General features: G+C 49.2%; 1 protein-coding gene across 2 annotated transcripts; it reads right to left on the bottom strand.

Annotated features, from left to right (window-relative positions):
• Positions 1-414: 414 nt before the first annotated feature.
• DRC1 (dynein regulatory complex subunit 1) lies at positions 415-25,670 on the bottom strand. 2 transcript variants are annotated; one of them, XM_006272308.3, is made up of 17 exons: positions 25,488-25,670; positions 24,772-24,859; positions 23,883-23,995; positions 19,812-19,995; positions 18,012-18,149; positions 15,160-15,246; positions 13,985-14,107; positions 12,919-13,058; positions 12,498-12,632; positions 11,930-12,156; positions 10,958-11,073; positions 9,038-9,127; positions 7,388-7,474; positions 5,441-5,646; positions 4,717-4,860; positions 3,192-3,294; positions 415-602 (listed from the first exon to the last, which is right to left on the bottom strand). In XM_006272308.3, the coding sequence occupies exons 1-17, from the start codon at positions 25,634-25,636 to the stop codon at positions 546-548; spliced, it is 2,187 nt and encodes a 728-aa protein (XP_006272370.1). In that variant the 5' UTR covers positions 25,637-25,670; the 3' UTR covers positions 415-545. The 2 variants fall into 2 exon arrangements, with proteins under 2 accessions (XP_006272370.1, XP_059584479.1); XM_059728496.1 differs by lacking the exon at positions 7,388-7,474.

Raw genomic sequence — 25,670 nt, 5'->3', positions numbered from 1 at the left:
GTATTGAACAGGTACTACCCTCTGGACCTTCGGGCAAGCAACAGGCTCAGGGTTTGGGGGAAAGAAAGGGGAACACAGCACTGCATCCAAGGCCTGGGGAGTTACATTGGTTGTGGCTGGTAAGGCATACCCCAAGCTGGGAAGAGCAGTCACCCACCACCTAGTTAGAGGATCCTGTATGAAGCAGCCCTTAGGATGAAAGAAAACAAGATAGAAAACTTAGCAGAGAAGGGAGGTTGGGAATGGGATTGTTTAGATCACATAGCACGACAGCAGAAGAGCCACTAGGGAGGCATCTTAGTGCTAGACTGTGCTGTGATCTGCATGGAGCTGACAGCCAGCCATGGCCTATTTCCGGGTCAGGTGAAAGGAGGAAGAGCTGTTTCTGGAATCACACACAGCACTGCCCCCAAGTGATGTAAAGAGAGGTTTATTACAGTCTTGTCTGTCCCGTCAGGCTGACACTCCAGAGGATAATCTGTTGTACTGGGAAAGACTCACAGGATAAGAAAATGAAGGTGATAGTCTCGCCCTGGTTTCCATGGTTATGGTGGGCTCAGTTCCATCAGCTGGGTAGGAGGAATCAGCAACTTATCATTCATCTGTAAAGGGAGAAGTCATGTCCACCATGAAATGACAGGCCTGCTGTTCATACCACGAATGGCACAGCGCTGGAGACAGGCATCCACATCCTGAAGCAGCTTGGAAATGCTCCTAGGAAACAGCACTATGGAATGGTGTCAGAAGAGGAATGGATATAACCTTCCAGGTTCCAAATCTTTCATGGCTGCATCTACTGTGAATTACCATTTGCAGCAGGGAGTTGGAAAAGGGCTATCAGGGCCTGCATTGCCCACATGTGCTTGCATCACTGCAAGATTGTGCCCCCATGGGGTGTTCTTTAAGTGGTTCCAGGAAATGGGACTCTGGACTTTGCAGGAGGTGATCCCACAGCATAGTAGATCACAAAGTTAAAGCGTCTTTGGCCTTCTTCTCACTCTCTACCTCCCCCTGACAATTTTAACTGCAGCCAGTGAAAGTGGGATGATGTCAGATTTGCAGCCAGGAATCCTTCTGACCTGGCATGGTATGGGAAGGAGATTGCCCACCTCTCTCCTCCACAAATGACCCCTTGAGGCCCTTAGCCATATGGATCTAAGCCAATGTATGGTTGGGAACTTTTCTCTCTTACTGTGCTTACTGTGCCTGGCCCATTCTGCATGTGCATGATCACCTCAGTCCATACCAAAGGGCCTCTCCTGGGTCTGAGCTGCCACTGGCCAATGTGGGATTCCAGTGCATGAGAGAAGTCATTGGCTTTAAATATGGTTTTGGTTTGGATCAGGACCAAAGCAACATGTGTAAAATTTCCCTTGAACCAGAAACTCAGAAACAATTAGGAATCTCCCAAAGAGTGGTGTGTCTGCCATACATATTCCAGAGCTCCCCAAGGGATAACAAGGTCTAACGGCCATATATTCCAGGAAGGCTGATGTAGACTAGACATAAGAAAAAAGTTCTTTACAGTGAGTGTGTCCAGGGTCTGGAACAAACTCCCCCCAGAGGTGATGCAAGCACCTACTCTAGACTCCTTAAAAAAACAGATGGATTTATTTCTTGCTGGGGTCACCTGATCCCAGCTGACTTCCTGCCTATGGCGGGGGGGGGGGGGGGGGGGGGGGGGGGGGGGCGTGGGGGCACAGGGCTGGACCCGATGATCTCATGAGGTCCCTTCCAGCCCCTAATGTCTATGTTTCAGCAACTGCTGGCCAGTTTTACCAGGACTCTTAGCAACAGTGAAACAAGAATGACAATGATCCTAGACAAGTCCTCGAGGTCTGTGTCTCTGGAGGGGCCCCGCTACAAGAACTGACTCAGACTGAAGACTCTACAGCCAGTGGGCTCCATAGGCTGACTGGCTCTCAACCAGGCAGTTCCACAGCACGAAGACTGTAAGCCCCGACTGTTACCTTGCGCCAGGACTTTTAGGACTTCTAGGAACCCTGCTGTGGTGCTGGGAGCCACTTAGAGGCAAGTCTCTCAGGCTTTTTAGGCTCCCAGTTCTCAACAGCTTTGAAATAGCTGGCCTGGCTGGTTTTCCTAGAATTGTAGACCTTGAAAGTAATCGTGTTCCAGGCCTCTGCATAATTTCCTGGGAAAGTGACATTCCTGACAATTTCTACTAACAGACCAGTGAAATGGACAAGGGTGTCAATTTCATTTAATAGGGAGCCTGGAAGACCTGAGAACACCAGCTCTAGTTAGAATGCTTAGGGCTCCCAGGCTACCTCTTAAACAGGGTTGCTAACTGCTCATAAATATAGACAGTCAGAAAAAAAATCAGGTTAAAAAAGCCCGTCTGTAAAGTCCATTAAAAAAATTGAGCTGTCCTTAAAACCTCTAAGCAGTTGGAGCTAATTGAAGATCTCTGGTGGGAAAGAAGTTGGGTGGACCACTGAAGGACACACAGAGCACACCACCACCATTTGGTGTCTGAGCAGGAGTGCAGCACCCTGCAGAGAGCTTTTTCTCAGTGCTTTTTAGAATTCTTCCCTCCTAGCCATGTGCTGCTGCTGCTTCTGAGTCCTGTCAGCTGCCTATAATACTGCTGGGTTGAAAGTAGCCTTATTTCAGGGAGCATCTGTGCTGGACCAGGGGAAGCAGGACCAGAGGGGGTAAAGCAAGGGGGGTAAATAGAGGGGACAGCATGGTATAGGGGGTGGTCAGGGATATCAGCATGTGGGGGTGATTAGGAGGGGGCAGCATGGTATAAAACCACTGCTGCAGTCAAACAGAGTTGCTAACCTAAGATATATTTTTTTTAACTGCAAACCTTTCCTGACAACCAAACCTTTTTACTTTGTATGGTGTTAAAGGTCTAAATTTGAATGCAGCCCTTCTAAAATGGTGCTTGGCAGCAGGGCAGGGCCTGGTAGAAGAGTTACATTTACATTATGTGAAATATGTATCAGTAAAAATGTGCCTGTAAAAAAGTTTGCTTGTTGGTAAAAAAAGAAAAGTTTACAATTATCAGTAAAAAATTTCTTGTGTTGGCAACCATGCTCCTTAAAGACAGGCACCTCCAGACACTAACTTCCACAGCATGGAGCCTAGAAGCTCTGAGTGCCCTGGCATTTACTTGCAACTAGCAGCTGCACAGAGCCCCAGGGGACCTCAGTTCTGCTACTCACCTGAGAGGTACAATACTGCTGCAGTAACAAGTGGAGCTCTGCATTCTGCTGCTGGAGACTGCTGTTTTTCATGAGCAGCTTCAATCTCTGCGTCAGAATGTTGCTTTGCAGAAAGGAAGGGACAGGGTTAACATTTGAGTGGCAAAGCCTTCATTCCTGTACCCGTCGTAATGCGACCTTTGTGCTTCATAACCACAACCCAAACCTCAACCCCTTATAGGCTGGGACCCTTTGGTATCTTCCACTAGAGCAGGGGGCAACTGGTGCCATGGCCCAACTACACTTCAGCCCAGGAATCGCACATTGCCACCCACATATCAGATCCTGCTCTCTACCTTCCCTGCCTTGTGCCATGTGCACCAGATTCTGAGCACCTCCCAGGTCACCAACACTGCCCTGGCAAGGTTCCTAATGACAACACTGAGCCTGCAGTTCTTTTTCCATTTCAGGTGTCAGGAAGTTAATCACAGGGCCATTTTTTTCCCTTGCTCATTTGTGAACACAATCAGTTGATGATGTAAGTCAGGTTCTTTACACAGAGAAGCTGCTGTGTCAGGCTCTGGACAGGTCTATAACTTACAGGGTGAGATAGTTAGCCATGTTAATCTGAAGTCAGGAAGAAGGCAAAGTAAAGTTGCACCATTTATAGCCTAACTAAATGAAACACGTATATAAGCTTTAATTATCATATCATAGAGAACTAAAGCTGGAAGGGTCCTCAAAAGAGATCAACCAGGGATCAAATCTGTGACCTTGGTGTTATTAGCAACATGTTCTAACCAGCTTAACTAAACAGCTGCTCAAAAGTTCTCAAGCCAACCAAGGCTGCACTTTCAGCCTGAAGCTCAGTGGCCCACACGCAGCTTTGGGCTTGCAGCCATCCCATCATTAGCTCAGGACACAAACCCCAGAGCCAATGAAGAAGTGCAGCATTTAATGAAGCAAGCCCTCTGTTTATGAAAGTTTATGTTATACATGTCTGATTTAGTCTATAAATGTGCAAATTTACCCTGCCTTCTGCTTTAACTTACAGAATGTTCAAGGATCAGAAAGACCCAGAGAAATATTTGGCTGTAAAAGAAATGGAAATTCATCTCTCCTACCATGGAGGGGGCTTCCTCCACACATCACTCAGCAGCCAATCTTGGGCAAGGAACAAGGACCTGGCCAGCTATATGCCAAGGTCTGTCTTCATTAAGTTCTTCACCCAAGGGAGCTAACCTGTTTGTAAGGAAAGTCTAGATCCAGCCCCCTTGTTTGCTTCAGCCTACAGTGTCTGTAGCTTATTGTAGGCTGACTGGAGACACAACATTCCACGAAAGCCCGGTCCCCCAGGCACAATTTAGTAGAGGAGCCTCAGACCTGGTCATTCCTACAGGGGGTGGCTGGGAGACACCAGGTGCACATTCCCATGCTGGTCTCTACAGCATACCACTAATGGCAAAGTCATCAGCTTGCAATATAGATCCAGGTGCCCACATGCTGAAGAACAGACCTGCCTGGGCCATCCCTGGACCACTCTTACTAGTATTTCTCCAAAGCTGCCTCCAGTGCATCCCAAAGCTTTAGCTTCTGTGCTGAGATGATGTGCGCCAGGTTGTCCCAGTACCCTGAGTCCGTGGAGGTGTCCCGACCATCCAACAGTCTTCTTCCTAGGGGTTGTTTCTCCCTAGGGGATGAAAAACAAAGCCTGAGGCTCAGGGTTCTGGGTAGGAACTACGCTCCAGCCCCCCCTGACTTGCTGTCTTTTCCAAGCGCATTTGTGCACCAGAGTCACCCAGACATGCAGACAAGCATGAGTGGAGGAGCCACTGTCCATGGCCAGCCTGGGGAAGCCTACCGTCTCCCTGCCATCAATGTTCTGCTTTTCTCCTCCAGTTTTCATTCACCTACTGCCTGCTCCTCCAACAAACCTTTCTTGGTATTTCCCATCTAGGTAGATCACACCCCCTGCTTGCTGTCAGGGACATTTCCTGCCCTATCATGGCTCTGCCCAATATCATCTGCATAAATTACTCCTGCTTTGCAAATACATGTCCTGTCTGCTATTCTCCAGACTCATCCTACCCCCAGCTGCCTTCCCCAGCCTCACTCCCTCCCTGCCATATCCTACCACCTCTCCCTCCCCTACTTCAACACCACTTGTTCTCCTGTGATCCATATGTTCCCCTTTCCAGCCAACCAGCTAATGGCTCAGCCCAGCCACTCTGGTCCCAGCTAGGGATCTCTGAGTACACCTCAGTCCCCACCTCAGCTTGTGTAGGTCCTGGACAAAGGCCTTGAGAGCTTTGAGGATGTCATCAGGGTGGAGGCACACAGAGGACAGTAAAGCTGCTGAAGGCAGAAGGGCCTTGCCTTTCTCCTCTGGAGCAGTAGAGCCATCCTCTTCCTTTGCTACCTCCCCATCTATTTCTTCACAGGCATCTTCATCTTTCTCTACTGTCTTCTCCTTACCCTATGGGACAGTACAGAGACCAGGAGTTAACTGCTTTCACACAAGGCTTCCAAAACCCAGTTTTCAAGTAGGGTCATCCACTCTAACTTTCTCATTCACTCACAGCAGGTAAGTGCCTCCTACAGCAAACACTGGGAACTTCCAGTCATCCCCAGCCCCAGTGGAGTAGCTAGGCTGGAAACTAGCATTTACTGGACTCGAAAGAAAGAGGTAGATGGGGTTAACACAGGGGTGAGGAATTATTTTGGGTGGAGGGCTGCTTACTGAGTTTTAGCAAGCTGTCAAAGGCTGCACTGGTAGCCCTGCCCCTTGACAGATGTCCTGCCCCCTGGTCACCACCTTGTGACTGAAAGTCCTGCCCCCTAATCCCTGACTTGGTGCTGGAGCAGTGAGGGGGGCAAGAAGGGAGTGAAATGACTAGGGATGGGTGTGGCAAGGCACTGGTGGTGCCAGCCACTTTAGGGACTGGGCCAGGGAGGGGCAGGTGCCTGATTAGGGTGGCCATTTTAAGGCCCAGCTCCCTGAGCTGAGGGCAGTTTGTGATCAGCCAGCACAGGGGAAGCATCTCTCTGCTGAGCTCTGCCAGAAACACCTTGGAGTAATGGTGAGGCTATGCATTGCTTAGAGGCTTCATTGGTCCTGGGCATGACCTAAAACTGCACCCTGCCGGAGCAGGAAGGCCTGATGGGGCAGCTGGTGGTGCAGCAGTTCCCAGGTAAATGCCAGGAGTGATCACCTCCTTGATAGAAGGTGGGTCAGGGCGCCTTAACCTCAACCCCCACCTTTGGGTGGGTTATATAATGCAGGGAAGGCCAGGTAAGCTTCCTGAAGCACCTGAGCCTGCTGAGGTGAGTGAGCCTGCAGGGCCAGGCTTGCTTTACGAAGGATTTGAGCCAGAATTGGGGGGCCCTGAACCCTATAAGCAGGCAAGCAACTTAGATTTGTCCTAAAGGACTCTCAGTTGGCCCATACTGGGGCCAGGACCCAAAGTGGCGGGTTGAAAGGCCAAGGTGGCCCACCGTGAGGGATGCCCAGAGCAAAGAGTCTCAGGAGCCCGACTGGCATGAGATGGGGCCAGGGCCTAAGGGGAAGCTGAAGGTCCCAGAGAGGGGACCACAGCTAAGGGGGTGAAGGGTACAGCTGAGTTTAGCTGCCTGGGATGCCATTTGCAAGGCTTGGACCGCAGTGTAGGGATGGAACGGACCTGCAGATATTCCCCTAAATATTAGGGTTTAAAATTGGCAGCCTCCCACCTAATTAACATCTCAGTACTATTACATAAAGGCATGACGGGCAAGTGAGGTGGTCGGCTGGCCTATAGACAGGAGGTGGGCTGGTTCTTGCACTGGGGGTGAAAGTTTGCCCCTGTCACAGTGGGCAGGGTTGGGCTCCCCTTGGGTCCTACTGCCCCTGGCTCCTGTCAGTTTTAACAGGCTGTCTGGGGCAGATAAATATTACTTTATATATTTTTAGGAGCCCCGCAGGTCAGATAGAATGTTGTGGTGGGCTGGATTCAGCCCACGGGCCAGATTTTGCCTGCCCCTGGGTTAACATCAGTCTAGTTTGAAGTGGATCAGATCCCCTCCACCATATGCCTGGCATTTCAGCTGCTGACAGTAGGTTTGAATGCGGACCATAGTGGGGTCTAGTGCTAATCACCAAATTGTATGGCACAGAGTTAAAAACATGACCTTTCTTAGAGGGCTGTTGACTTGCCCTTTCCTGTGGTCTATGTTTCTACCTGGCTGGAGGCATCCTGTTGGGCTTTGAACTTCAAGAAGTAATCCACCAGCCTATAGACGTCAGCTTCACTGTCAATGTCTAGAGCCTGCAGAGGAAAGACGCCAAGTGCCAGTCATCACTTGGTGAAATAAAGCTGTGGCCGTCTAGCCCCAATTTACTCCTGTTTTCGGAGCAGCCCATGTAGAGAAGCTTAATTAACAGCTCTTCCCCTCTGGTGATGTGGGGTGGGGGGTCTGGCACACTGACCCAATGAAGCATTTTGCATGCCCAGGCTTCAGTTCAAGCTCTTGGACCCTCTCTGGGCTGCCAGGTGTTGGAAGCTCGGGGGTAGCAGATACGCTGCCTGAGGGAAAAGAGGATATGATGCCGAGCTCTACACGCCCCCCACCCCGGCAGATAAAAAGAGAAGCCCACTGAAGAAGGGGCCATAAGGGACTTTGGGGAGATAAGCCCCAGTGGGAACAGGCAGTGTAAAGTGGTCTGTACAAAATGGAGAGCTCTATAAGTGAGGGATGAGGGTATTAAGCCTGTGAGAAACAGCATCATTCTGCTTTGACTTCTGTTTCATTTTGATGGAATAGTATTTTGTTTAGAGTTTCATTTAGTTTTGAAAGCACTGTTTCATTCCGTCAAAACTCTTTTTTTTGCTGTTTCAATGCACTGCTCATAGCCAGTGCCGGGAAGATTGGTGCTGCCACTGGCCCCAGCCAGCAGCACCAGCCTCCTGTCATCCGGCAGGCAGATCGGGGGCTCACCCACACTCTGGTAGGGCTGCAGGGGCTGTGCCAGACTGCTCCCAGGTGTGTGGACCCCCGCACAAACTGATTTTCCCCAGGCCCTGCATCAGAGCTGATCCAGGGGGGTGGGGAGAGCCAGGGCTGCACTCCCCATGGGGCTGAGTCACGTGGAGCTGCTTGGAGTGCAGCCCTGGCTCTCCCCTGCCTCCCACCACCGGACTGCTTTGAAATCTGAAATGTTTCGACTGGCCTTGTTTTGTTTTGAGGCTGTTTCAAAGCCCTTCATTTCGTTTCGATTTTGCTGTTTCGAGCTCAAAATGAGTTGAAACAGCATTGAAACCAAACAGCCAGCGAAGCTTTGCACAGCCCTAAAGGGCATCTGTCAGTGGGGATGAGGTCCTTGGAGATATAGGGCTTATCAGGACTAGGGAAATGTGGGGAACAATGCAAGACAACAGGATCCGAGGCCAGGACAGGCAGCTTCAACAGGAGCAGGCAGTCAGGACAAGAAGCATCAGGAGGACAGGTGAGGGCACATGCTGGGGATTGCAAGAGAGAGCGCTGAAGATAACAGGGATATTGAAGGAGAAGAATGGGCTTATGCCACATTGTGACTCTGCTCCCTTTTGCCATTCAGCCCTCTTACAAATGCACCAGGACAGCTGGAGAGGAACACACACAGCTACCCAGCAAAATTCACCAGCAAACTCTAATCACGTGATAAGTGACCATATCCTCTCCCTTCTCATTTGAAGGTGGCAAGTTTCTAAGGCAGCATCTCACTTGATCTGCCTCTGGGACATTGCATTACCATGGGAGGCTCTCAGGCCCCAGGAACTAAACACAAATCCTCAGGGGTGTGTTACCATCATGCTCCCACCCACAGGTGTTTTGCAAGAAGCAGAACTGACCATAAAGACCGAATCCAGCGTCATCAGGGTACGCTCATTCCTATCCAGCGGCTGCAGAAGACTTAGCATCTTGCTTTCAATGAGGAAGCCCTTGAAACGAAATCACAGAAGAGCCTGAGAGTGCAGATTGAGAACTTCCATTCACATTTCAAATGTAGAACCCAGCTTGCTAAGTGGTTAGAACTTGTCCTGGAAAGTCTGTAAGGGGTGTGCTGTGCTGAACTCTGTTTTCATGGCTATGGATAAACTGAGGCTGGGATCATAGGGTTTCTAACTAGGCAGGGACATGAGGAACTGGGAAAGCCTCCTAATAGGAGTTGTGGTGCAGAAACCCTAATTGTTGTGGTTTTAAGGTATCTCTCATCAGCAATTTGATCAGTTCCTGAAAGACATTACAGCTGTTTGCTGCAGTATGCAAACAGCTATATGATTCACAAGATACTGTAGATTTCACAGGGGAAGTCATAATGCCAAAAACATGCACGCCTGTTATAGTCCTTTAAGTTCTTTTTACAAGAAAAAATGCTCTATTATTTTACCATAGTAAAATAAAAAAAAGAGTAAAAGCTAAGAGCTGGCATTTTCTGAAGGGTGCTTTGAGTCTACAAAGCTTGAGAACTGCCATATTACAGTCAACACTTGTTTGCAGCAACACCTGCTAAAAGCAACAACCTTTGATGAATAACCTTTCTTTTGGGAACATTTTCCTTGTTGTACTCGGATGACATTTCCCATAAAAACAACAGCCTTTTAGAAGCAACATGGTATCAGGGCATGGATATATTGCTACTAATATATGATGTGATTACTGGCAACAGCAGGGGACCAGACTTGCTGAATCAACAGTAGACTTGCCTTCTACTCCTCTGTCCTACATTCGTACAAAGGGAACTCAAGAAACCCTAAAGAATGGTAGGTCTTCTTAGCAAGGTTTGTACTGCAGCAGTGCTCCTGGCTCAGACCCTCCCAGCTTCTCTAATACAGAGACATCTATATGGGGAAGAGTATCTGGCTTTTGCTGGATGGACTATGCATACTTCGGCATAACTACAGTGCAAAACAGCCTCATCCCCTGATTAGTAAGAGTTCATACAACTGCAGGGGAGGTGGCAAACACTGGCTTGGGGTGATCTTATAAATCACTCTCTCACACTGCACAAGGGAATCACTGTAGTGCATTGATGAGCATCAGCCATGACAGGCTATGATCCCCACCTGACCAGGTGGTCTCTGACATTGCAGGGAGCAATAGTGCTGAGGCAGAGGCTCTATATCCAAGAGGAAGCTCAAGCCCTGACATCTTGAAACCCCACTGAGGTCCAAGCAACATCTTCAGTGACAGCAGGGCACTCAAACCCTTGAGTATTTTGTGATCTGTCACTAAGGTAGAAGCACCATTGAGGTATGTCTTACTACTCCCTAGAAGTGCTGAGAGCCTGATCAAGGCTCAAAACCCCAGCATGCAGGGTGCTACAACAGTAAGACTTAAGAATTCTTCCTCTAGGAATTTCACCTGTCCAGCACTGTCACATAAGCCAGCAGCAGGAGCCTTTGCCCCAGAAGTAAAGGCGTGGGCAAAAAAAAAAAAAGCAGGCCAGTCTCAGATCAAGGAAGCTGTAGGGAGGGGTTTACTTCTTTGGATAATCCTAATATACTGGACTTAAAGTAAACCCTGCGAGGGCAGTGACCAAAGCACTGATTCTTCCAACTCTCCTTCTGTGACGCTGTAGGGTTCCTAGTATCAGGTTCTCTAGCTGTGGTGTCTGGTATCCAGAGAGGATGCTCTTATCAAGATTGCTGGATACATGCTTGTTGCATGGCTACTAGCAGTCACAGTGGCTGGCCTCTTCCAGTCCTACTTCCTGTGAAGGCACAGCCCACATAATGAACAGTGCCCCACCAAGCACAAACCCTACTTACTGATTCATCACACAGGAGCTCCAGGATCTTTTTGACAGTCTTCAGGGAGATGTGCTGAAGAGGCCTCTCTTTATCCTCAGCCTCCTCTGTATCCTCTGCTTTTGGCTGGTTGCTCTCTGGAGCACAAAAGAAAGAAGCTCAAAAGATCCAGTCTCCTGTGCTGCTCCTTGTGCTGGCATGGGCACCTCACTGGAGGGGTCAGGGCACAGGCCCATTGGAGGAAACATGAGTTTCATACATCTTATGAAAAGAATCCTTACAAAGGATCTTTATGCCCTTGGTGACTGATAGAAGCCAGGAGAGGGGGATGCAAGGCCAACTGCCTACTTCCTTATTGCTGCTCCAATGGTCAGTTCTCTCAGGTCCAGTTCTACTCTGGAGCTTTGTCAGGAAAAAGCACAACCCACACTCTTCTACTCACAGGTCTCCACTACTGGGTTGTAATGACAGCCACCGTTTCACTACAAACATCAGGGAGCCCTGCTCCTCACTCCATTACACTGATTTTACCTCTTGAAGTTAATTACACTGGCTCAGAACCAGGAATGAGGAGAGGACTCTGATTCTTTCAGGGTGATCAGCAGGCCCTGATTTGTCCCATGCCTGAGATGCTCCTGGAATTATCACCCCTGCTCACCCTCTTCCTCTGCTACCCTCTCTCTGGAAATTCTATTTTAGACTGAAAACTGTTCAGGGAAAACAGAATAGGGCCCCGTTAGAATAGATGCCTTACAGCAACAGAAAGCACAATGGCAGGTGCCTTCATATTCTGTCCTTAATCCCAAAGCAGATGGAGAGTGGAAGTTTTAGATGCTAAGGGCTCCACCCTAGAAAGCCCCCTTTATATCACTGTGCCTCAGCATCTTCCTCTGGGATCTGGGGATAACAGCAATGCTGGCTTCAGTAACCACTGTGAAGGGCTTCCAGTGCCTGGGGGAAGGGGGACAGATATATCTTTCCTGTGTATCCCACCTTCTAATGCCTCCTGGGCCAGTGCAGTCGCTGTTCTGTTCCCCTTCTGTATGATGGGGCCCATGTTGTTCAGGAACCAATAGCTGGGCTCAGACCACAAAAGCCCCAGTTGCTGGGTATGAATAATACGATCAGCATCAAGAACTTTCCTCATTAGCCCCTTGGCTTCTTCCTCATTCATCAGCCACAGCTCTAGGAACTTCTGGGTGTTGATGGTGGCAAACTGTCTGCATAGAAAGAGGAGTTGGTCTCCTGTTACAACAAACCAATGAGCTTCCTTTCTGTGTGTCACATGTCCTAGGCAAATTGGCCAATCATTGGCTTCTAAGATGAAATGCTCCCCACCCAGCCTCACTTTGAGGTCTGCAGTTGCCCTTAATTTGAATGAGGTAGGGCACAGACCATAGACCTCTCCCAGCATGCAATCTGCTCCATCTCAAGCCAACCAGCCACTGGTGGGTAGTTTCTATCTGCTCAGAAGATAACTGCATGGTGCACAGGTTTGCTGCTCATAGCCCTACAAATCCTTATGACCAGAGAAAAACCATGCCTCTAGAAGGCACCATACCTCATTGTTTTCTGCACATCCCTGTACTGCTCTACTATGCGCTTGTAGTCAGCCGTCAGGTTCTGGTTCTCCTCCTGGAACTGTTTTATCTGTCTGGCCAGCTTCATTCTCAAGTTGTTGAGGACATCATAAAGCCTGAGGAGGAGAGCAGGGCCGTAATGGAAGTAAATCCTTGCACAAAGCCACAGCAGGAGCAACCAGCTCCTGGGCCTGGTTGCAGGCATGGGGCAGAGCCAGGGAACAGAGACATCAACTTCATGTCATCCCTGCAACTGCAGTGAGCTTGGAGGGGGAAGGACTCTAGTCCATGAAAAGCCTGTTAAATACCTTTGTAAGTACAAGGGGAATATCAAGTGTGAGGCACATAGGGGACTGAAACAAATTGGCCATGACCTTGCGCAACCTGGTTTTGAGCTGTTACCGATTGAGCTTCCTTTTCTGTTGAGATTTGATGATGGTGTTTTCCTCGTCCCGCTTTTTCAACACCTGGAAGTTGTACTCCAGCTTCTCCTGGTTCAGTTGGTAAATGGCTTTCATCTGCTGGAGCTGCTGCTCAAGGATCTGAGATGTCACAGAAAACAAGCATCTTAAAAAATCTAGAGTATACAGAGGAATGTTTATAATCACAGCACTCCTCCCCTACTCATGGCTTGTCCTGGGGGAGAGTCAGAGGAATCTAGCAAGGATTTCCCAAGCTGTAGAGAGACAACTGTAAGGAGACAGTGTAGATATCTTATAACAAAGTTCCTAAGATGAAGAGAAGTCCTGTTACAAGAAGTGCTAAAGACATGCATTTTTAACATCTCCAAGACCTCTAGATTTCAACTGTCTCCCACAGAGTTGTTGCCATGGAAGACGGATGAAAATACAACTGCATTGCAAAGAAACTCAGATCTTTAAACCAAGTCCTTAGGCACAAGCAGGGAGAGACCTTGCATTATGCAAGCACTTGCAGGTTCTATCAGACTGCAGGTAAAGAGAGCCCAGCGTTACAAGCTAAGAACACTCTGACAGGATCATCCCTGAAAGATGTTCATCTAACCTGCTCTTAGAAACCTCCACAGCCTCCCTAAGTGACTGGCCCCATGCTTCCTCACTGCAGGTGTGCTAGGCAACATGGACTATAGAGGTGGACTGAAGATTGCAGAGAAGACATTTTTTTTCTGGGTGACAGACAGCCTGTTAAAATCCAGCGCAAACTCAGCAGTGTTGATAGCTCTGGCAGCACAGCACAGCACAGAGCAAGCCGATTTCCCTTCTTTGAGTCTGTGCATGGATGCTTCAGTGACATTTTGAGAGCTCTGCCACTCACCTTACTCAGCATAAACAGTACCATTTGTGAACATGGAACTGCAATGCCATTAGTAACACGGGTTATTTAGCTCATCTAAATGACACGAGTCTTTTGCAGGGTGTTCCCACGGTACACCCTGCATTCATAGAGCACTGATGCCCTCCAGTCTTATAGGGCTGTCCTCTCTCCATACCTGCACGTCATTCTCTAGTTGGATTTTGAGGGCGCTGAATTCCCTGGCATCCTGCCCCCGCAACTGGTTCAGCTGTTTCTCATGCTCCTCCACCTTCTTCATGCGGCTGATCAGGTATTCCAGCTAGGGGTTCAAAAGAGGATGAAGCAGAGAATCTCCAGGGCTCCCAGTGGCTGCTTAGTCCATGCGACTGCAGCATCCCTAGCCAGCCTGCAGTAAAGCTATACAGGGATAATCCCCAGGCAGTGACACCATGGGTTGAAAATGGATTCAGAGGTTATCAGCTAACCCAGCTACAGCCAATCAGGCAAGAACACTGCATCTTGCTTTCAGTCTTGGGACAGTCTTTGCCTCAAAGACCAACCTTATATTCTACCCTGATACAGAGTGCACACAGGGTGAAATATAGGTCTGGCTGAAGGCCTAGATCATGGCACATTACCACTGTTGTAATTTATATTGCTTTTGTACACCATAAATGACAATGTGATTCAGAGTGAACAAACAAGCAGTTATCCCAGGGCAACTGCTGCAGTGCAGGAGCAAGCAGCTACCCATGAGATAACAGTGAACATACGACACTTATACCAGTATACTTTTATTGCTGTGCTTTCCCAAGATAACTCTTCCCTGGAGAATAGAAAGTTATGCTGTTGTAGGGCAAACTATTATGTTTCCAATCCTTTTTACACCAGTTTAAAGGTGGCTTACAAAGCTGTAAAAATGTTGGCCACCCCCAGGCATGGCCATGACACGTGCTTTAGTTTCTTCATTAGTATGTGTATAATGGCCCATGAACCAGGCTGAGAGAGATATTCAGCACAGATGAAGTTCAATATGGCCCCCAAAGTTAGTCTGGTTTTACCTGTTCAACTGTAACCCTGCTCCAGAAACATCACAGCCCCCCAGAAGCCTCCCCAAAAGAATAAGGTTATGGGCAAACCAAGGGACAGATCCTCCATTTTTGTCAATTTGCTCTAGGGAATTCAAGAGCTTCATCTATGCTCCAAAACAGCTCTCCTAACTTTGCTTGTCAATGTAATAAGAAAAAAAGCAAGCGGCCCAAGTGAACCTGGGAGCAAGGTGAAGTCACGAGAAGAGAGAGAGGGTAGGGAGGCTTGATCACATGAAGCCTGTAAAGGAAAGGCACAGGGTCACAGACTTATAGGTCTCACCTCCTGGGCGTTGTGGGTTTGCATGGCTTGTTCCCACTTCCTCCTATTATTGGTCAGTAGCTCTCGCCGTTCCAGCTCGAATGCCTTCTGCAAGGAGATGGTGCTGTGAATGTATTACCTTTTGCATCATGGGGTCTGTTTCCTATTTCAGGCCAGCTGGGTTGCATGGTACAATAAGCCCAGGCAGGCAGCATCTGTGATGGCCTAAGAGGCTACTGGGACAATGTGGTTAAGTAACCCCATTGCTACAGCCAATGCCATGTACATAGCAGTGATGCACCCAGCAGCATGTCTGACTGCCTTGGACTCTCCAGTCCATATAATCAGGTACCCACTCACAGCGAGGCTGAGTGGTTCAAGAGCAGATCAAGGCTCAAACTCATGCTGCTGGAGTTGACAACTCGCCCTGCCCAGACCTCAGGACAACCTCCTTTCTCAATATCCAAGGTCAGGAGAGGATTCAGTGGCTGAGTCCTCATGCTTCAAGCTCACCATTCGAAGCATTAGACATTTGCTCCGTCCTTGTCCCTTTTCTTAGAAAACAGCTCAGACCCAACAGTTACAAGAGACTGGCACTTTTGGCCAAGCAGGGTTGGGGGTTTACACTTGACACCAAGTGGACTGGTTGCTTTGTCAGCTTACAGGGAGGCATTTTTGTCAATACAGTGTGAGTGCTAAGGGATCATCCAGTTCAACTGACCTAAAAGGCCAGTGCATGAATCTGACAGAGCTATTCTAACTGGCAGAGGGTACAGTGTGAGCCAGCAGGGGGCAGCAGGCCCAATCTGGGCTGGCAGGAAGCAGTGGGAGCAATGTGGACTAGCAGGGGACAGGTCTGATTTCAGCCAACAGGCCTAATCTGGGCTGGTGGCAGGCCACAGGCCAGATCAGGCCAGCAGAGGGGTGATGCAGTCCCAATCCAGGCCAGCAGGGGGCAGTGGGGACTCCATGTAGGTGGGCAGGGGCTGGCAGGAGGCCCGATGTAGGCCACTGGGGTCTGGTGGGGGCCCAATCTGGGCTGTAGGCCCATTCCTGGGGCCCCCACCAGCATAACATTTGTAAAGTTAGCACATACTAATAGTAACATGTAACTACACCTATGTCAGTTGCCACTGACTGGTCTTCATTAGAATCCAGTGACCCCAGAAGTATGACAGACTTACTATTGAACAGACCAGCATTTCCCAACCGGTGTGCCATCAGGCATGTCCAGGTGTGCCATGGCATTTTGGGCTGGAGCTATACCCCTGCCTGGCTGGAGCCATGCCCCCCACCATGCCCCCAGCCAGCCATACGGGGAGCATGGCTCCAGCCAGTGATTCATGTGCTGTGCCACCTGCTCCCCACCACTCTACGTTCGGCTGTGCACCACCCCCCCGCCCTCCCCAGCTCTGCTTTTGGCCAGTCACCAACCCCCCCAATCACTGCTCTTCGTTCAGCCGCTCTGCATTTGGCAGCTCGCCACCCCCCACACCAACTCTGCATTCAGCCAGTGTGCCGTGGGGGTGGGAGAGGCCATGTAAGTGTGCCTTGTGGTGAAAAAGCTTGGGAAACGCTGGAATAGACTGAGTTTACTATGTTGTAAAAATAAAGTGGATGCAACATGCAGCCCTGCTAACTTTACTCTATGGGAAATTACTGCATAGAACTTTCCTTGTGCTCACCCTCTTAGTCACTTTAATACCAGGGTTTGCCCAGTGTAAACTGGATTGCCAACACCTATTGGCCAGGCAGTGCAATAGTATCTCATGCATGCAGTTAACTTTATGAGCCGATGATATGTTTGCTCTTTACAGGGGAGTACCTTATTTACTTAAATTCAAGACAAGGGTTTCCTCCCCTACCCCAGCCCGATTCTAAATGGGAAAAAAGGCTCCTCATCTCAGATTCAAGTACAGAGAAGAGTTGGTGGCTGGTGGCTGCTGCAGCTCTGAGCCTGGTCCTGATCCCAAGCTGAGGCCAGACATAGCTGCAGTAGACACCAATCCCCTCCCTGCTTACTGCCAGGCATGGCTAGGTCTCATTTTCTTCCAGGTATGGAGTACATACAAGCTCCATCCCCTGCCTGGCCAATCAGCCCTGGGATACTGGTTAATGGCCAGGCAGGGGTCAGAACTTGCATGTGTTTTGTGCCTGGGAGAGAATGGAACTGAAGCCACATCTGACAGTGAGCGGCAGGGGGGAGAAGAGGGGCAGAGGCTGTGGGGGGCAGGTACAGAGAAGAGGCTGTCAGTGACTGTGGAGAACTGGCAGGGGGCAGAGGCTACGGGGTGCAGGCACTGCCAGAGCAGGGCAGGCAGTAGGGGAGAAAGTAGGGGCCCCCTCACCCTCTAGATCCGTGCCCCACTGCAGTTTCCCCACTGCAGCAGTAAGGAGTGAATTTAAGACAACCCTCCAATAATTAGACTCCATCCATGGAAAATTATAACAAATCTATGAATTTTCCATATATAAAATCTAACTATTGAAGCATCACCTTAAATTCAAAGTCATCTTGGATTCAGGTAAATACAGTAAATTTACTACGATTAATTCTGAGATAAAATATTCTGTATTGATTGTGTCGTATTGTCCATACTCTTAGATAGGAAAAGATGCCAGAATCGTCTTAGCGCTCCATCCTTCACCCTTCAGCCCCAATTCACCTCCATTCTCAGGGCACTCATCAAGAGACATCTGACCATAGCCCTCACTGAACTGAATTGGAGCTAACCCAAACACTGCTTCAGTGTGAATGTGATGAGCAAGATACCCTTATGTCAGGGGAATTTCATTAAAGAGAATAGCCTTTTGGCTTTCCCATTGGGCTCAGTCACCGCCTGCTGCCATCCTGCCGTGCATTTGCTACCTACCTCGATTTGCATGAGCTCCCGCCGATAGGTTTTGGTTAGGTTTCGGATCTGCTCCTCCATTCTCTCCAGCAGCAGGTTGATGTCATCAGATTGTTTCTTGAGATCCTTTGTGTATTGTTCATCTTTGTTTTTTAGCTCCTAAAGAAGGAGAGAGGCACTGAGCAGAGAAGGCTTTCTGAGAGGACTGGTCACAAGCCTCAGAACCTGAAAACTAACATCCTGTACCTACTCCTTCACACACCATTGTACAGAACAAGGACAATGAAATCAGAAATACAATTATGATTAAAAAAGGAAAAAGGAGAGAGGAGATCTGTTATACTCCCTAGCAAAGAAAAAGAAGCCCCACTGCCTGGGGTATTTAGAAGTTGCCTATATAGGACTAGGAAACCTCATGGATACTTGGACATGGAGCCCTGGCAGAGCTATGAATTCAGGGTGTCATACACGAGCTCGGAGGGGGGGGGGAAGAAGAAAGGGTTACTCAAGTTGTAATTTCTGTATCTCTAGGGGCCTGGACACACAACAGGTTTATATCAGTGTAACCCACTCCAACAGCATAAAACAGCCAGCAAAGAAGGATATAAGTTCCTTAAATTTAGCGTAGAATTACTCATGGAAAAAAATCACAGGTAAACCTACACTCGTGTAATTTACACTGAGATAGGTGATACATGTCTGTAGTTATCCCAGGATAGCCGTCTGCTCACTGCAAACAGGATATTACATGTTCCCCTGGCACCTAGTGGTGAGGCAACCTAATAAGTATTATTACAGGAGCTACTTGGGGACACTAGTGTAATTTACATTTGGATACAAAATACTGTAAGTTACACTAGTGCTAAAGTGCCCTATGTCCAGACTCTTAAGTGAATGAGAGCCATTCCACATTCACCTGGTCCCTGCTGTTTAATGTTTTGGCCCATCACCCTTCTATCCAAGCTCCTTCTGTACAAAGCAAATCAGCAGGAGCAAGGTAGAGTGGGATGCAGGGATTCTGCAAGAGGACCATGATGGAAGTCCTGGAGAAATGCGCACTGGGTCCAGATAAAAGTTAAGGGACAGCTTCCCAATCTGTCCCTGCCCTAAGTGTTTTGTAGGAGTTTTCTAAGAAAAAGACAGAGGAACACTGACCAATGACAGATCACATCCTGAGCAAACACTAGTGCAGGGATATCTGGGAGGATGACTCTTTCAGAGATGATGTCAAGGCCTGCTTCATAATTATTCAATCAGTCTCCTCCTAAGCCCCTGGGAAAGGAAGCCCACTTCCTTCCAGGACAGGATTTTCCACTACCATAGAGATGCTCTGCTCTCTCAGGTCTCTTCATAAGGGCTGGGACCAGCAACATGGTATGTTATTGGCAGTATATGCATACAACCAGAGTATGCTGCTTTATCAATATAGAGGTGCCCAGCAGCACTGACAAATGAAAGGAGTTGGTTGGTGCTAGTCACTTACAGCATATCTACACTGCTCTGTGCTGTGTCTGGATATGCTGCCAAGAAGGTCCTGCATAGCCATACCTACCTCACATATGCATCAGCTCCTAGAAATGAGGAAATGCAGCTTCCTCAGCTGTCTTAGGTGCAGTGTGCGCTCAGGGGGCAGCATGTGCTCAGTGGGTGTATGCGTGCTCATGCCCAGGGTTTGGAGTGGGATGAGTAGGCAGAGAATGCTGCAGAGGTGGTACAGATATGCCCTTACTCTTGGACAGTGTCTTTTTGATATCTACATGCTCCAGCCGTGCCCATTACCAGCTTCCCTCCCCCTCAACATACACAACTCTGGCACCCCACCTGCTGCAGTTCACCGATGAGCTTGTTTTTCTCTTCTATGAGCAGAGCGCACTGTTGCTGCTGCTGGTTGAGCACCTCCCATAGGTCCTGAGGGATGATCTTCTCCCTCGCTGAGTCCCATTTTGAGGTGATCTCATCAAACTTGTCCTGGTTGGTCTTGGCTTCATTGTCCAGCTTCTCAAGCCTGTGGAGAGAAGCCATCATAAGACAGATAATACAACACAGGGTGGCGGTGGTGGTGGCGTGGCCGTAGGGAGCTCCCGCAGACACTAATGGCAGCGTTGGTGGTGGCAGCGATGATCTGCGACTGCCCACAGATGGTGTCAGCAACAAGGGGAGGGGGGAGGGGTGATCGGTGACTGCCTGCAGGGACTGCTGCCAATGTCAGCAGCGGCCGATTGCAGGGGGTGCAACACCAAATTCATGGGGTGCACATGCACCCGTGTGCACCCCTTATGCATTGCCAATGCATGTGCTCAGGGATAGGGCGTTTAAATTAGAGTGGTTTCCAGAGAGCTGCTCTAATTAAAATGCTGCAGTGTCACATGTATTAAGCCCCTGAATATTTAAAAATGGCCATGGGATGCTTTAACTAAAGCTCATTCAAGAAGCTTCAGTTTAAGCACCCCAGTGGCAATGGCAGAGTGTTGTAATTAGAACACAGAGCAAATTCAACTAAGCATTCTAAGTAGAATGTGTCAGAGCACACATACAGGCACCTACTGAATCATGTCCCCTGTAGCAGGGAGAACAGTTATTCTGCCTCTTCTTTATGGCAACCTTTCAGATATTTCAAAACTGTTACCATGTCCCTCTTGATCTCCTTTTTTCCAAACTAAATATAACTCATTCCTTCCAACCTTTCACCCTACAGCTGCATTCCACATGCTTCATCTTGATCATCTGCCTCTGGATCCTCTTCAGTTTCTCTATTTCCTACTTAAAAATGAAGAAAGAGAACTGGACACAGTACTCCAACTGAGACCTAATCAGAGCTATTAAACAGAGTGGTGCTATCAACTCCAAGCTCTGCTAAGGTAGGCCAAAACTGCATCACACTGCTGACTCAAGTTGAGTCTACATAACCATAAACCCCAGATCCTTCTCAACAGAGTACAGGCCAGCCAGTTATCCCCCATTCTGAACATGTGCTTTTTCTTCCCTTGGAAGTAGCATATCACATTTGTCTGCTGAATTCTATTTTGCAGCCTATAGCCCAGCTCACTAATTTATCAGTATCCTTTTGGATTGCAATCCTGTCCTTTAAAATGTTTGCAACTCCTCCCAGATAAGTGTAATCTGCTCAGAAAGTTAACTGCTCAGAATATTCTCTATTCTTGCCTCCAAATCAGTAATAAACATGTTAAACAGCACAGGACCTGGAACAGACGGGTGGCAGACTCCAATTGAGAACTGCTATTTTGCCTTGGATCCATTTAGGGTCATTGTTGGTGGTTATTCAGCCAATACTATATCCATTTAATAGTAATTCTGTCTAGTTCACATTGCTCCACTTCACTTATGAGACGATCATGTGGAAAACTGTCAAAAGCTGTACTAAAGTCCAGGCAGGAAAGGTTCTTTGGGTAGATGTCATATCTTGTATTAGACCAACTTAGTTGGAAAAAAGTTAAAGTCCCAAGTATATTAGGTACACTGCATTCCCTTCATCCACTAAGCTATTTACCTTAAATCATTTATTACACAGTCTCACACAGGAAAGGCCAGTGCTAGTTTGACTAAGTCAAGATTAGATCAAGTTCAGACAGCTTGAACACAGGGCACACAGTTCTTACAAGAACTCTGCCAACCACCTTACTCTTCAGTGCTAGAGTGCACCCTGGTGGAATTACAGGCTCACTTCAGAAGCACGCATCCTAGGTTGCATGCTGGCACCTCTGCAAGTCAGAGCCAAACCTGCCAGCTGCTTGCTCTTTTAGGCAGGGTGACCATTTGGGAGAATGTAAAATCTGGAACTATGTGAAATCTGGTACACTGCCCTTCCCTCAACCCCTGCTGCAGGCAGAGGCAGGGGTAGGGATGCTCTGGCATTCCTATTCAGGAAACTAAGGGAGTCATTGGCCCATTTAATGACCCACTTACTTCACAGATGTTAACAATCACCTGTAAAGTAACAATCAGTATTAATTTCATAGATTTCATAGACCTTAGGGCTGGAAAGGACCTCGGAAGATCGTTGGGTCCAGCCCCCCACCCCAGGGGCAGGAAGTCAGCTGGGGTCATAGGATCCCAGCAAGAAAAACATCCAGGTTTCTCTTGAAGGCATTCAAATTAGGTGCTTGAACCACCTTCGGCGGCAGGCCATTCAAGACCTTGGGGGCTCGGACAGTAAGGAAGTTCTTATGTCCAGCCTGAAACGGTTTTGCAGGAGTTTATAACCGTTTGACCTTGTAATCCCTTGGGGCGCTCTGGTGAACAAACGTTCCCCCAGGTCCTGGTGAACACCCCTTATAAACTTAGAGGTGGCCATCAGGTCACCCCTCAGCCTGCGCTTTTCCAGGCTGAAAAGTCCCATGGCTCTCAGCCTCTCGTCATAAGGTCTGTTTTCCTGACCTCTGATCATGCACGTGGCTCTCCTCTGGACCTTTCAAGCTTCTCCACATCCTTTTTTGAATTGTGGAGTCCAAAACTGGACACAGTACTCCAGCTGTGGCCTCACCAAGGCCGAGTACAATGGAAGAATGACATCCTGGGATTTGCTTGAGAAGCATCTATGGATGCAAGCCAGCATTTTGCTCGCTTTACTGGCTGCAGCATCACATTGCAGGCTCATGTTCATTTTGTGGTCAATCATGACCCCCAAATCCCTCTGTCCATGGTGCTAGTCAGTGTAGCACTGCCGAGCCTATAGACATGCTGCAGGTTTTTCCTCCCAAGGTGGAGAACCTTGCATTTTTCAGTGTTAAACACCATCAGGTTCTCGTCCACTCATTTACTGAGCCTGTCAAGGTCAGCCTGGATTACCCCCGTCCTCAGGTGTGCATGCTTTACCCCAAAGTTTGGTATCATTGGCGAACTTGGCCAGTCCGCTTCTGACTCCAATGTCCACATCATTAATGAAGAGGTTGAACAAAATAGGTCCAAGGACAGAGCCTTGAGGGACCCCACCGGTCACAGGGTACCATGACGATTGACTTCCATCAACCACCACCCTCTGGGTCTGACCATAGAGTCAATTCCCTAGCCAGCGGATCATGGTAGACCCGAGGCTGCAGTTGGCCAGTTTTGCCAAAAGGTGATCATGGGATACCAGATCAAAGGCTTTTTTAAAGTCGAGATATATGACATCAATCTCGTCCCCCTTGTCCAGGTGATAGGTCACCTGGTCATAAAAGGAAATGATACTGGTCAAGCACGACCTACCCGCAACAAACCCGTGCTGGCTGTCCCTCAGGGTGTTGCCATCGGCCAGTCCATTAAAAATGGCCTCCTTGATGATTTTTTCTAAGACCTTCCCCAGGATAGAGGTCAGGCTGATGGGCCTTGTAGTTTGCCGGATCCATTTTCCTCACTTTTTTGAAGATAGGCACTACACTGGCTTCCTTCCAATCATCGGGCACTTCACCAGCGCGCCAGAAGCTCTTGAAGATCTGTGCCAGAGGCTGAGCTATGATGCTAGCCAGCTCCTTGAGTACTCTGGGGTGTAAATTGTCAGGGCCGGCTGACCTGAAGGTATCCAGCCTCTCAAGCTGTTCCTTCACAAGGTCAGCATTGATGGTCATTCCACTAATCAGAATAACCTATTCTATGGCAATTTTGCTATCTACTAAGGCTTCCTATTTCACAGCTCCTGCAGCTTTTCCCCCCATGCCCCACACTAGGGATGCTCATTTTAATTTTCACCAGCCGGCCAGGACCAGCCTCCAAAATCTGGGACTGTCCCAGGCAAACCGGGGTCATTCTACTTTTAGGTCAATTAAGGGCATTTTTCCAATGCCTGGGAGTCTCCAACATAGTTCCCACTGATCAGAGACCGGGTTGCCTTGCTCTGAGATGTCCGTGTCAGGGAATGCCAAAGCCAACACCTGTCATACCTACACAAACTCTCACCTCTGCCGCTTCAGCTCAGCCTCCTCAGTCCTCCTCTGTGTCTCCCTGGCATCGGCAGCCACCTGGATGTTCGTTACTAGCTGCATGCCATCAAGGAGCAGCTTTGCCAGCCTCTGCAAGGACAGGAAAGGGACGTAACAACCATGAGGCCAAATGGACTGAATTACATGCTTTGGAAGGCTCCATGGCCAGCACTTCCACATCTGCCTGCCCTACAGGCTGGTTCCTATGCTTATATTGAGGTGCTTAAATAAAAGTATGAATCTGGGATGTCACCTGGCAGGGATTCACACACCCAACCATAGTTTATCATCATGGCATCACACTGGTTTATTTTCAGGAAAAGACTGAACACACCCAAACCACATGCAGCTCTTGCAGTACAGCTCCACTCTCAGCTCTCTCTTGCAGGCTCTAGCTTCACCATTCCTTTGCTGTGAGGTCAGGACACAGCGTGGTCTGATCTGTACTTGAAAGCTCAAGATATTGCATGTTGGCTCCCTGTTTGCACAGCTGGAAACAGGAGGAAGTCAAGGAAGTTCAGGAAGTCAAGTAGGTTAGAAAATATCAGATGTTTTAGAACAGAAGTCAGCAATCTATAGCCTTCAGGGAAGATCCAGACTGCAAAGAGGCTTGGTCTGGCCCACGGATATCTTCTGTAGCACAGAAGCTTGTTACAATGAAATTCCCTATAAAGTATTTCAAGAATCAGTCTCTGGTGGTCATAGCAAGTACCTGTGTGCAACCGTGCTCCTTCAGAACATATCCACTGGCTGACCCTGAGCTGTCAGGCTATGTTAACAGGACTGCAAAGCCACATGTACATGGAGCAATGGTCCTTAATGGACTTGTCAACCCCATTTCCCTGGCCGCAAAGCCTACTCCTAACCTGTCTGCTCTCTTCAATCTGCTTATGGCTCCTGCTCTGCTCCTCTTCTTCAGCCTTCTTTGCATCTGGGTCTTCTCCCAGGGCCTCCCTGGTGGGGGGTAGAGACATAAGCTTTAATAACACATCATCTCCTTGTCCCTGCCAGATCTCTTATTGAGTCACCTTGCCTCCTGTAAGCCCATGAATCCACAAGATTGAAACATCTCAGTATGTGGGTGGGAGACCAACCCAAAGGGGGTCTTGGGGGGGGGGGGGTTACAGAATACACTCGTGTCTGGTTGGAGTCTCCAACCAAGGCAGCCCGCGTGGATTGTTCTGCGGACGGCTCCCCAGCTTGTCCGCAGCGACACCTGCTCCTTCGACCCCATGCAGGAAAGAAGGTTGGTCTTGTGCAGGCCGGTCTGCTGGGACACCCGCGCTGCCTGTTTTCAGGACTGCTGATCTGAAAGACTGTCAGCACTCTCACAACACTCCCACCCCTGGGCCAAGGCCCGCCCAGCCTGGACCACTGCCATCCAGCATGGACTGGGGCCCCTTTGCCTTCTGGCACTGGGTCTTGGGGGCCCAAGGCAGTAGAGGGGGGGAGGGGGCAGCGCAGTCGGGGAGCCCTGGCATCAGCCCCCCGCCCATGGCACTGGCGGGTGCTGCGGCGGGAGGGGCCAGGTCTCGGCGGGGGGGGCGGGGCTCGTTCCCCGGATGGTGCCCCCCGCCCGCACCGGCGCTTGGCCTCCTGCCGGGCCGCGATGCGGAGGCGCCGTGCCGCGACCCGCTCCTCGGCATCCCCGGCACCCACGGACGGGGCGCGCCTCGACGGCTTCGCGACCTGCTGCGGCTCAGCCTCGGCCGATGCCTCGGCCCGGCTCATGGCCGCCGCCCTGCGCGCCCGTTGCCAGGCAACC

This window comes from Alligator mississippiensis, chromosome 5 (genome assembly GCF_030867095.1).
Source record: "Alligator mississippiensis isolate rAllMis1 chromosome 5, rAllMis1, whole genome shotgun sequence".
Taxonomy (NCBI): domain Eukaryota; kingdom Metazoa; phylum Chordata; order Crocodylia; family Alligatoridae; genus Alligator; species Alligator mississippiensis.
The sequence above is the reverse complement of the archived record's forward strand: the minus strand, read 5'-3'. Positions and strand labels throughout refer to the sequence as shown.

Coding starts and splice junctions, on each gene's coding strand:
- DRC1 (XM_006272308.3), bottom strand. CDS start 25,636: ATGAGCCGGGCCGAGGCATCGGCCGAGGCTGAGCCGCAGCAGGTCGCG. Junction 11,074..11,929: donor GGCCCAGGAGGCATTAGAAG/GTGGGATACACA, acceptor TTTGTGCTCCAG/AGAGCAACCAGCCAAAAGCA. Junction 7,475..9,037: donor CGCTGGATTCGGTCTTTATG/GTCAGTTCTGCT, acceptor TTTCCTCTGCAG/GCTCTAGACATTGACAGTGA.